Here is a 12,927-nt window from a genome sequence, read left to right as displayed (position 1 = left end):
AATCACGGTACTGGCAAGTGACCGGCCCACTGCAGAAGCATATACCTCTACATACATTTTATCGTTTAACCCCAACACCTCTCCAAAGCAGACATCGTCTCCTTTTCACAGATGTAGGAATAGGTTCAGAAGAAACAGATTAGAAGTAGCCAAGCAGGAATGTTAACACAAGCCTGGCTGACTCCAAAACCCACGCATGTTCTCCACTCCATCAAGCTTCCTGGGCTTACCTCAAGGAAGTATTTTCTGAACAAACCAGGGATTCTCAATCCTAACCCCAAGTGGAGACATTATAAAGCTTCAATTCTATCACACCAAAAAAACACCTTATACCCCACCAAGACCTAGCAAGCAGAGCCTCATGGCAGGCTAGGGCTGAGTTCTTCCCAGAAGACACATCCAAAACACAAGCTTTTCCACCTTAACAACAGATGTCTCCTGACCCCTTCCTCCAGAAACCAAATGGCCAATCTCATGCCCACTTCAGCTTGTGTCCTCCCTCTGTAGTCAGACAAGGAGGCTCCCTCAGCTTGCATTTCCTTCCTGAAGAGTATTCACTACCTCTCTTGTTCAAACACTATGTATCACTCAATATTCTATTCCTTCTGCTCTCAAATGTTTACTTTCTCTACAAAAGGAGGTAGAGAAAAATGTAGCCACCGACTAATAAAAAAAGCATATCTTACCTCAATTAAAAGAAAAGTATTGAGTTAAACAAAATAGGTGACAGTTCTTTAAGAGTATGACAATAAGAATTTGAAGTTAAAAGTTTAAGTTAAAGTCACTCTCTGATTTGTTTTTCTTTTTATTTATTTATTTATTTTTTTGAGACGAAGTCTTGCTCTGTCACCCAGGCTGGAATGCAGTGGCATGATCTCACTGCAACTGCTGCCTCCCTGGTTCAAGTGATTCTCCTGCCTCAGCCTCCCAAGTAGCTGAGATTACAGGCACCCACCACCATGCCCAGCTAATTTTTGTATTTTTAGTAGAGATGGGATTTTACCACATTGGTCAGGCTGGTCTGGAACTCCTGACCTCAGATGATCTACCCATCCCGGCCTCCCAAAGTGCTGCGATTACATGCATGAGCCACCGCACCCAGCCTGATTTTTTTTAATGCACCATTAAACAGGCATCTAAGCCATCTAGCATGCACAACTACAAGACCAAGCTCAGTGACTGACAACGTGCCAGCAATCTTATCCAGGTGATGGTACCCCAGGAGGAAATACAAATGTGAACAGCAAAGGGACAACTATCCACATCCCCCAGCAACAGGTTTAATGTTAAAACTAGTATTAGAAGCAGTAACTGAGCAAAGTAACTCATTCTTCAACCATTCAACAGATATTTGAGTGTCTAATGTTTACAATTTTAAATAGTGATCATGAGAAGGAGACACGTGAGCAACACTTGAAGGAGGGAAGGTGGTTAATGACACTGGTATCAAGAGATACCCTGGCAGAATGAACAGCCAGTGCAAAGGACCCATTTGTAGGGCCCTCCCGATCTTGTTGTAGACTTAATTTACTAGGAGTAAAATGGGAAGCCACTGCAGGGTTGTATCAGAGCAGAGAATTATCCAACTTTCATTTTAACAGGATCACTCTGGCTGTTATGAGAATACAACATGTATACAAAGAAGGAAGAGGGAGATGGGTCAGGAGACAACTGCAATGATGCAACCGACAGATGATGAATGATGACCTGGACCAGGGTAGAAGCAAAGGAGTGGAAAAGCGCTCAGACTGCAGATACGCTGTGAAGGCAGGGCCAACAGGATTTCTTAATGGACTGGATCCAAGTGACTTAGCAATTATGAATGCAAACATGTTTGAAGACTACAGTCCAAAGTCAGCACTCTTACCAGCCATTCTTCGTAAGTTCTCTCTAGACAGCCTGAGACTACAGAAGAAAGAGTAGTCAAAGATAACCCTGAGGTTTTAGGCCTGAGCAACTAGAAAGATGAAGCTGTCATCAACTGAGATGGTGAAGGTTAAAGATTGAGCATGTTTAAGGGGTGAGATGAGGAGTTCAGTACTGGACATGTTGAAATTCCTATGATACACGGAGTTTGGAAAAAAAAATACTTAATATTTGGTTATTCAACAAACATTTGAGAACCTCCTCATCCTTCCTGTTTTTGGACATGTGTTAGCTTCAGGCAATAGTGAGGTAAAACAAAGTCCCTGATCCTGAGAGCTCAGCCTAAAGATAGACTAAACAAGCAAGGACCACACAGGGCAGGGAAAAAAATTTCTGTAACTGCGGTCTGTTTAGGATGCTTTAGCAACATAGAAGAGGAGGACCCAAAAACAGCAAACAGCAACACCTGCAAAGGTTTGAAAGTGACAGTAAGCATACAGGGTACCAGGACCTTCAGGAAATCTAACTGGTATCCAGTTGATGATATGAACGTTAGCAAATGGCAGAGGATGTCAAGTCTTTCAGAACCCCACCAAAGAAAGCTTACAAATGCCTACCACTTACACAGGTTCAGATTCAAGAAGTACTTTCTGTGGCCAGTGGTAACAATTATAGGATACTCAAGGCTAGTTACAGAACTGTGAAAATGTAAGGGCTGTAAGGACCCTCTTCTGTAGATGAATATACAGATACTTAATAAGTAAGTGGCAACAGTGGGCTGGAACACAAGTGCTGTGGTTTGAAAGTGTCCTCCAAAGTTCACATGTTGAAAACTTGATGCCCAATGTGGCAGTGTTAGGAAGTGGGGCCTGATGGAAGGTGTTTGGATCTTGGAGGCACCACCCTCATGAACTGGATTAATGCCATTATCATGGGAGCAGATTCGTTATGACAGGGGCGGATTCCTTACAAAAGGAACCTCGTTTGAACCTCTTGGGCGTGAGGACACGCACTTTCTCTCCTCCCTTCCCCCGCCCCTTGCCCTTCTGCCTTCCAGGATGGGATGACCATGACACAGCAAAAAGGCCAGGTGTCAGACCCTCAATCTTGGACTCCTTAGCCTCCAGAACTGTGAGAAATACATTCCTGTTCATTATCAGGTATTCTGCTACAGCAGCACAAAACAGACTAAGACACCAAGCTACCTAAATCAGTTGTCTTCAAACTAGGGTACGTGAAAACTTCCCGAGCCAAGTGAAAGCAGGGATACCCTTTCACAATCCGGCTTCTCTCATTTTACAAAATAAAGGCCCATCACCCCTCCATTCTGAATCCATGCAAAAGGGTGATCTAAAATACTCAAGCTGATACTGGAAGATGAATGACTTAATGATGGAATAACAATTCCTTTTACAGGTCTGGAGGTTTCCAGTTTTCCTGCTTTCTACAAAATTAGAAGAGATGAATGGCAAGCTAGTTGATTCATAAAAATCCACTGTATTTTGACATATAATTTCAAACGTAAAAACTGAGTCTGATTGACCTTGATATAACAATATTCTTTCCATTTCCATCTACTTATTTATGTCAACAGGGTTCCTTAAAGCTTAGAGCTATACAAATGAAAAATCTTATTCTAGTATTAAACAGTAATTATCCACAGAATCATCAAATAATTCGAGGTGGAAGGCTCTATCTCATCAAGATGCTTTCTTCAAAAAAAAAAAAAATGTATAAGATACCCATTTGGTGTTTTTTTTTTTTTTTTTTAAAGACAGAGTCTCACTCTTGTCACCCGGGCTGGAGTGCAGTGGCCCAATCTCAGCTCACTGAAACCTCTGTCTCCTAGGTTCAAGCGATTCTCTTGCCTCAGCCTCCCAAGTAGCTGGGATTACAGGCACCCGCCACTATGCCCAGCTAATTTTTGTATTTTTAGTAGAGATGGGGTTTCCCCAGGTTGGCCAGGCTGGTCTTAAATTCCTGACCTTAGGTGATCCGCCTGCCTTGGCCTCTCAAAAGTGCTGGGATTACAGGCGTGAGCCACCACGCCCGGCAGTATCCATTTGTTTTGATGAATTTTGTACTAATAAGTATAGTAGTAATGCAATCCAAAAGAAATAAATACTTAGATTCATGAGAACAGGAAATAAAATTTTAATGTATACTTTTGTCAAATATGATAGAGTGACCAATAAAATTTTCAAGCATAAAAAAATGAAATTTAATTAATATTTTGCAGGGGAAGCAGAACTGAAATGATTGAGGAAAAAAGAAAAGTGAAAATTTCTGACTCAAATAAGAGCTTGTTCATCTACAGGTTTTAAAATGTATGACAACAGGTCACATTATTACAGTAGTTAGAACTCATCAGATAATTTAAAAGGAATGAAACCATTGTTGTTTTTAAGTGTATATTTACAATATATCAGAAATTACTTCCTTTTCAACTCTTTACTGACAATGAAAAAAACTGATGTCAAAAATATGTGATGGGGCCCAGTACAGTGGCTCATGCCTGTAGTCCCCGCACTTTGGGAGGCCAAGACAGGAGGACTGCTTAAGGCCAGGAGTTCATGCCAACCTGGGCAACATAGTAAGACACAGTCTCTAAAACAATAATAACAACTAATTTTAAATATATATATATTTTATAACATAAAAACATATTTTATAACATACAAAATATGTTATATTTTATAACATACAAAATATGTTATATTTTATAACATATAAAAATATATGTATTATATGTGCAAAATGGGATGAAGAATTCTCCAAAATTCTCTTAGTGGTTATGAATGCAAAAATGTCTTTTAGACCATAGTCCAAAATCAGCACTGTTGTCAGCCCATTCTACCACAAGCTTTATCTAGACAGCCTAGGAGACTAGAAGCCTGCGAAGGGCAAAGACAGTACTCATCTCCACTCCCAAGGAAAAGCAATCCCAGAGACACAGAACTTTGGACTTCTACAAGACAGGCAAGGGAAAGCACAGCATGCTAGCTGAGGTGACAAAACAGCCCTTGCTCCCTGCTAGTCAGCCAAAAAAAAAAGGTAAAAATGTCAGACCAAATAGCAGCCCTTATGGGCTGAATAAGGAAATAAAGAAGCACAACTCTACAACCCACACAAAATTTTTATGTTTCTGCCATGTATGGGCCAGGCAAAATTCTTGCAAAGACTACACATCACAGGAATAAAAAGTACTGCTTGCTGGTCACCTGTCCCATAGGGTACTGAAGGTTAAGTGTGGGCATTCACAGAAAGACTGACACTTTTCCTATAGTTTCACAGGGAGAAACCAAGTAAAAACAACTACTTTAAAAACAAAAACAAAAAAAGAAAGAAAAAAACCCCATCTTATGGAAAGAGTATTGCTAATAGCAAGTTGGCAAAGCAAACTGTTTTCAGAGTTGTCACCTTCTCTCATTGTTCAAAATTCTCAAGCATACATTTAGAACCATTGCCCCTCATCTAATCAAATGACCGCTTATGAGGTCTGAAAGTCTAATGCTAGAGGGCTTTATATGGTTCTTTATATTTTTCAGGTTATTATATTAAATTGTGTACTAATGGAACTTTTTTTGTTTTTTCTGAGATAGGGTCTCGCTCTGTCGCCCAGGTTGGATTGCAATGGTGGGATTAAGACTCACTCCAGTCTCAACCTCCTAGGGCTCAGGCAATCTTCCCACCTGAGCCTCCCAAGTAGCTGGGACTACAAGATGAAAATTTTCTAGCTCGTTTTAAAGAAAAGTCATAGCATAATTGGAGGATGGGAATATCATGATTCAGTAAGCACTATAAAATGATAACTTTCCTCTACTTGGATTTTTTTAGGGGTAACTTTTTCAAATATGATAATCATTAAATAAAAATTCAGAAGACTAAACTTAGAACAAAACCTTCAGTCATGAATGACCACCAAAACTACCACCACCAAAGTCATCCAAGAATCACCAAGTATTCAACAAGATTTTTAAAAATAAAACATCTTTCAATCTTCAGTCACAAGTAATATTTTAGTAACAACCGAAAGATTTTATACTATTAAAGAAATTATGTTTCTAAATGTTTCCTTTTTCTTTTTTTATTCCTACTTTGTATGTCATAATTATATATGGGTTATGCTTATATATTTTATATATATGATGAAAAGATCAAATGCTTTCATGACAAATCAGCTTAATGACTGAAATGGTTTAATGGACATGAAAGCATACAGACATATGCATACACACTCGCATATAAAAGCATACCCTCAACCCTTTTTTATTGATTTTAAAATACTGAAATACAAGTCTAAGATTTAGAGACCGTAAGTAGTTCCAATAGCACCACTACCAAGCCCACTGGCAAAAAAGGTCAGGTCTTCAGCAGTGAAATTCCCAAAGGCAATCTGTCTCCACCACAGAACCTCATAAAAGCAAGATTTGACAAAGAAATGACGTGAAAGCAAATGCTATGTAGTGAACTGGTAGGTGACCACAGACAGAGTGAGCATCAGAAACCATACTTCAAAGACACTCAAGGAACAAAGAAGAAATACAGCCTGAGGAAAGGCAGCAGGAGAGGAACTACTGGAGGCAGCAGGACCCAGGGTTTCTTCATTCTACCAGATATCCTGCTAGGCATGGCTTGGTGAAAAAGCAGGAGTTTCAGGCAGAGCAGACAGCAAGTGCGGACATCCTTGGCTGGGGGAAAGCCTGCCATGCCAAGAGTGGGTGTGGCTGTACTAGCTAGAGTGGGAAAGGGAAGGAGGTCCCAAGGGCCAGATCTCACACCAGGCCTTCCCCGCCATGGCAGCAGTTTGAGGTGATGGAAAACACACAATGCCAGCTCTGAGAAAAACAGCAGAAGGAACAAACCAGCCCCACAGTCCTGGGAACACTTGATAGGAGGGTGTGGAATACGTGATCTGGCTGGATGGGGATGGCGACGGAGGTTCCAGAACAGGGCAGTGGGAGCCCACACGGGTCCAGAGCACATTCTGAAGCACTCCAAAAGCAGATGCTGACTCATGGCCAAGCTGCACTGAGGTGGCAGTCCACACCTCAGAGGGGACAGCATCTCCTCTCGTGTCCTATATTGGTCACACACAGGCCAACCTCCCTAAAAATACTCACACGAAGAGGCCACTGCTTGTGGAGAAAGTTCAAAACAGATACAGATTTTAAGAAGAAAAAAAAACTGGCCGGGTGCAGAGGCTCACACCTGTAATCTCAGCACTTTGGGAGGCTGAGGCGGATCATGAGGTCAGGAGATCGAGACCAGCCTGGCCAACATGGTGAAACCCCGTCTCTACTAAAAGTACAAAAATTAACCAGACATTGTGGTGGGCACCTGTAATCCCAGCTACTCGGGAGGCTGAGGCAGGAGAATCGCGGGGGGTTGCAGTGAGCCAAGATCGCACCCCTGCACTCCAGCCTGGGTGATAGAGCAAGGCTCTGTCCCAAAAATAAATAAAAAATAAAAAATAAAACCCTAGATCCCAATCCCAGTCCTATCACTAAGTCAAAAGTTCCCCTAACCTCATCTTCCATTGTCATCTACCAGTAGGGAAGACTTGTGCCTGACTTCAAAGGGAATAGATAATCAAATGCTTTAATGATAAAGTGACTTGGTGATAAAAACAGTGGAAGAAATTTAGAAACAGTAAACTGCTAAGGACAGAGACCTTCTCTCATGGTTCCTTAAAATCCTTATTTCCCCTCAATCCCAAGCACTTAAACAGGTTAAGTAAGAAAAAGTACTCTCTCACAGAACACATACTCTAATGGAAGAAGCAGTCAACAAATAAGCACAAGCCAAGAAAGATATGGTAAGTCTATGGAAGCAGAAGAAAGAAAACAAGTAATTCTCATTAAGGAAATGGGTAACAAAGCTCCCTCGAGGAAGTATTAACAGAGTTGAGCCTTAAAAAGCCTAAAGGCCATTCCAAAAAGAAGACGACTGAGCAAAATGTTAAGTGAAGGCAGTTCAGTAAGATGGTCTGTGTGCATTTGGCTGTATAGAAAAATAAGGTCGGGCATGGTGGCTCATGCATGTAATCCCAACACTTTGGGAGGCTGAGGCAGGCAGATCACCTGAGGTCAGGAGTTCGTGACCAGCCTGGCCAACATGGTGAAACCCCCACCGCTACTAAAAATACAAAAAAACTAGCCAGGCCTGGTGGCACATGCCTATAATCCCAGCTACTCGGGAGGCTGAGGCAGGAGAATTGCTTGAACCCGGGAGGTGGAGGTTGCAGTAAGCCAAGATGGCACCACTGCACTCCAGCCTGAGTGACAGAGTGAGACTCCATCTCAATAAAAAATAAAATAAAAATAAAAACAATAAATAGCCTGGGACCACATTCAGGGGCCAAGGGGATTTGTACTGTACTGATGTATTTGACCTGTACTGAGCAATGGGGAGTTACCCAAGGTTTCCAAAAAGGAAAATGGCACAACCAGAGCCATTCCTAAGGAAGACCATTCTGATGACAGTGTAATGGAACAGATTCAGAGGCTATTTCAGTTGTCCAATGAAGAGGTCACAGGAACAAGGAATAGGCAATGAAAAGGAAACAGAACGATACTAAAAGTCAGGTATGTATGCAGGCAAAGAAGTTTAGCCTGGGTTTTTTTTCCCCTTTAGTGTTGTCACTACACCTGTCCTTTAGGGGGAAATATGAGAATCTGGTTTGGTTTGGTTTTGAGATGGGGTCTTGCTACATTGCCCAGTCTGGAGTACAGTGGCACTAAAGCTCACTGCAGCCTCCAAGTCCTAGGCTCAAGCCATCCTCCTGCCTCAGCCTCCTGAGTAGCTGGTGGAACAAACCACCATACATGGCTAATTTTTTTTTTTTTTTTTTTTTTGTAGAGACAGGGTTCCTCTCTGTTGCCCAGGCTGGTTCTAAGTCATCCTCCTGTCTTGGCCTCCCAAAGTGCTGGGACTAGAGGTGTGAGCCACTGTACTCAGCCATAATCTTTTTTGGTTTTTGTTTGAGACAGGTCTTGGTCTGTCACCCAGGCTGGAGTGCAGTGGCACAATCACAGCTCACTGCAGCCTCGACCTCCCATGCTCAACCATTCCTCCCACCTCAGCCTCTAGACATGCAACACCGCACCTGGATAATTTTTTTTATTTTTTGTAGAGAACAAGTCTCACTATGTTGCCCAAGCTGAGAATCTGGTTTTTAACATAGGTCAAAATAACTTTCTCAACCCATCACAACTTTCATTTTATACAGACGGGGTCTCACTGTGTTGCCCAGGCTAGCCTCAAACTCCCAGGCTCAAGCAATCCTCCTGCCTCTGCCTCCCAAAATGCTGGGATTACAGGCGTGAGCCACCAGGCCCAGTCTGGATTTTTTTAATAACAAAAATATCAATAATCTTAAAGGATGACAAACTATCAATCAATTGTATGTCAAAAATGTACAAACAAGCTTGGGCAACATGGTGACCTAGTCTCTACAAAAAATAAAGATTAAAAAGCCAGCCCGGGTACTGGCTCATACCCGTAACCCCAGCACTTTAGGAGGCAGAGAATTAGCTACTCCCATATTGGCTCACCACTATTCCCATCCCACACTTTACCCAAGTAACACCAAAAGCTTGTACTGATTATCAAGTTGGAACAGGTGACGACTGAGAAATACACAAGAACAAGAACAGAGTTATTCACCTTCTAGGGTGGCAGTTTTCACCCTGGTGGTAACTAAATTATTTAGATGATTACCAAGGTCATTTTGTTTCTAAAAGCTCATATGCAAGTTTAAGTCTCCTCCCTACCTTAGGAGGACTGAACTTCAGCTTAAAATCTGGACCCCACTACATGCCAGGCAGGCACTGTGCTAGGAGGGCTGGGAAAACAGCCACGAACACACACACACACACACACACACACACACACACACACACACACACAAAAGCTCCCAATCCAACAGGAGTATGCCAGAAGGGCAAGAATAATTCTAAAAGAACAGGTAAAGCGTCCTGAAAGGGCTAGCATTCTGGTTTTGCTTTGAATTACTAGTATAAGTCATAGTAAAGAACACATTCAAAAATTACAAATTTTTTTTAAAAGCCTTCAACCAGGGAGCACACAGAACAGAAACTTCAGGACCTAAAGCAGGCCGATTCCTAACCCTGGGAGCTAGGGACGAGATTAACTTCATCAATAAAGAAGTTCCACAGTGCCAGCCGCCGTGTCTAGCTGGGCTCCCTGCGCTAAAGTCGTCCAGACCTGGAGGGAAAAATGTAAAACCAAAATGGAGGAGGGGCTACGGACGAGTCGGTTCGGGAGCGAAAACCTCGTGGCTCTTTCCTCATGGCGCCAACCAGCCTTCCTGCTCTGCTCTCCCCAGCCGGGGCAAGCATCATCCTGCCTCTCCAAACCAGCACACCAGCACCCAGCTCTCACGCTCCCTTGAGGAACCCGTGCTCCAAATGAAGTTGGAGGGTGTTAAACGGTGGGAAAAACAAGTAGCCACATATTAAAGGCTGTTAGGGGAGCAAAGAAAGAAGCATCTGGGAGGACTCCACCCTTCTCCACCTGCAGAAAAAGCCCCGAGTAAAGCTAGGAAGTCATTTCCCTAGTCTCTTCTTGCCTTGCTGATAAAACAAAGGAAACAAGCTCCTAAGAGGGTCAGACGCCCATACGATGACCCCCTTCCGTGGATCCAAGACGCGTACGTCCGGGACACCGAAGAGCATGGAGCCAGTACAACTTTCTCATTGAAGTCGACCACGTTTCCTCTCATAACCTTAAAAAACAGAAGCCCCTACTATTACCGTTTCATTAATGTCACGGCACCTATTTGGCTCTCAGGCTTTTACCCGGAAACCCCTGTAATCCCCAGCCCTTGAGTGCAGCCCCAAACGGGGCTCCCCTTCCCCAGGATGCCGCCTCGCGCGTTCCCGCCACCCTCGCCCTCCCGGCCGCGCTTCCCGGCTCGCTCCGCCCTCAGCACCGGGCTGCGCCGCTGGGCGAGCACGTCTGTGCCAGACCGGGCTGGGGTGGGGGAGTGGGGGGGCTCATCGGGGGTTCGTAGGGGGTCCTGCGGAAAGCCCTCTCCCCCAACACTGGACTTGCAAAACAATAAGCATCCGCTTCCCTGCCCTTCCCCCATAGGACCCCGGCCACGAGTTATTAACGCAGGGGGAGAAAAGCGAGGGGAGCACTCCAGCCCTGCGATCTTAGCCGCGTACCCCCAGAACCTCCATGGCCCGAGTCTTCGCCCGCCCCCACCGCAGCGCTCCCAGGCCGCGCGGGGCGCACTCGGCGCTGGAGCGCGGCCGGGAGCGGAGGCGCGCGGGCCACGCGGTGGCTGCAGCAACTGACATGGCCCGCGGCCGCCGGCCACATGCGCCGCCGGGACCGGAGCCGGGAGGGGAGCGCGGCTTGGGGCCCCGCCGTACCTTGCCGCTGGCCGTTCCCCCGCTGACGCCGATAAGGAAGGGCTCGCCGCCGTTGGGCTGCTGATGGTTCTGCAGGGTCTGCTCGCTGTCCCCGGCCATGGTTCGCGCCGCCCCTCCTCCCGCTGCCTGTGCGAACGGACGCACGCTCCCCGCCCGCGCCCGCGTCGGCCTCCCTCCGCTTCCCGCAGCCGCCGCTGGGCGCTGCCGGGGCCGAGGCTGCTGCCGCTCGCCTGCGAGCCGCCCGGAGCCCGGTGATGGGGCTGGGTTTCCCGGAGGAGCCAAGAGCCTTCCTTTGCCCGCAGCGGCCGGGCCGGTTTACATCCCAGGCAGAGGTCAGCGTGATGCTGCTGCTCCAATCCGGGCGGGCAGCGTGCTGCTATTCGCCGAGGCGGAGGCGGCGAGGCGTCTGGCCCCAGCCTCCGCCCCTCCCGGGCCCCGCCGCCGCCCGAGGTCTCTGCGAAAGGTGTGAGCCCGACCCTCCCTTCCTCCCACCCGCTCGCTTAACCCTTTTTCCGACGCGCCCTAGCGGACCCTGGGGGAAAGAAACAGTCTGTTCTGTGTTTCAATTTGGTATGCTACCACCTATTTCAGAAGGGATAAAAAGCTTGAAAGAATTAATAGGCAAATTAAATAAGAAGGAATGGCCCAGGTTTGAGAAGCAAAATTTGAGCAAGCTTGGAAGATTAGGGTGGAACAAAGAGTTAATGTCATTTACCCATTATCCAGACTAAAAACTTGTGTTTCCAAAAAATGTGGGTTCTTTTTCCCTTCTCCCGTTCGCCAAGATAATATGTCAGCCTCTGGCTTTAGATATTTCCTGTCTTGGAAACCTCCCAGCGCCATCCTTTTTAGCAGGCCTGTCCTCTTGCGACTCTACAGAAGGGCAGTTTGAGGGGCTTATCTGAAAGGTGCCCTCCCTTGGAAAAGCAATTCCCTTCTAAACTACAGTATCTCAAATCCCATACACTGAGCTTCCTATGGAGTTAGGGTATCTGAAAACATACTGACATTTTGATCCATTAATACCTTCAATTGAACTAGTTTTCCAGAGATTGGCAATCAGTCACTTAGAAAGGCAGTCTCAGACTCCACCTCTGGAGCCAGATTTCTGCATTCACATCCAGGTCCCTGAGCAAGTTACTTAACCTCTCTGTGCTTCAGTGCTCTCATCTGTTAAATGGGAATAATAATGGCAATTACATCCCAGGATTTTTGTGAGAATTAAATGAATTCGTATGTGTAAAGTTCTCAGAACAGTGTTGGTATAGTCTAGGCCCTATGTTAGTGTTTGAAGAAAAAAGGTCTCTAAAGGGCTGAAACTGGAAAGAGAAGTTTTGCTGGGACATACGTGAGAGAGGCAGGACTAGCCTAGTAACTTCCAGTCTCTTCTCCTCTAAACTTGGGACTGGTATCAATGAGCTGATGGGGCCTACAATCTAAAACAGAATTTATGTCAATAGCATTATCTTTTGAAACTTAGTAAATTACCTTAAATTGAAAATTATTTTGAAAAAAATAATTTTCTCTTAAGCCAGGGAAATCGAGGCTGCAGTGAGCCATGATTGCCCCACTGCACTCCAGCCTGGTCAGCAGAGCCAGAACCTGTGTCAAAAAACAAACAAACAAACAAACAAAAAAGGATACCAGAAAACACAAA

The 12,927-nt window shown here is 45.0% G+C and overlaps 1 protein-coding gene across 1 annotated transcript in view; it reads right to left on the bottom strand.

The window, feature by feature from the left end:
• Positions 1-11,708, bottom strand: part of UCK2 (uridine-cytidine kinase 2) — an 86,147-nt gene extending 74,439 nt beyond the window's left edge. Inside the window, exon 1 of the mRNA XM_030936186.1 lies at positions 11,271-11,708. Within this exon, the coding sequence (XP_030792046.1) occupies positions 11,271-11,369 (99 nt within the window). The 5' untranslated portion in view covers positions 11,370-11,708. The remainder of the gene's footprint in view (positions 1-11,270) is intronic.
• Positions 11,709-12,927: the final 1,219 nt, after the last annotated feature.

The sequence above is a fragment of the Rhinopithecus roxellana genome, chromosome 8, assembly GCF_007565055.1.
Source record: "Rhinopithecus roxellana isolate Shanxi Qingling chromosome 8, ASM756505v1, whole genome shotgun sequence".
NCBI lineage: Eukaryota > Metazoa > Chordata > Mammalia > Primates > Cercopithecidae > Rhinopithecus > Rhinopithecus roxellana.
Note: the sequence above shows the minus strand (reverse complement) of the source record. Positions and strands in the feature narration are given on the sequence as shown.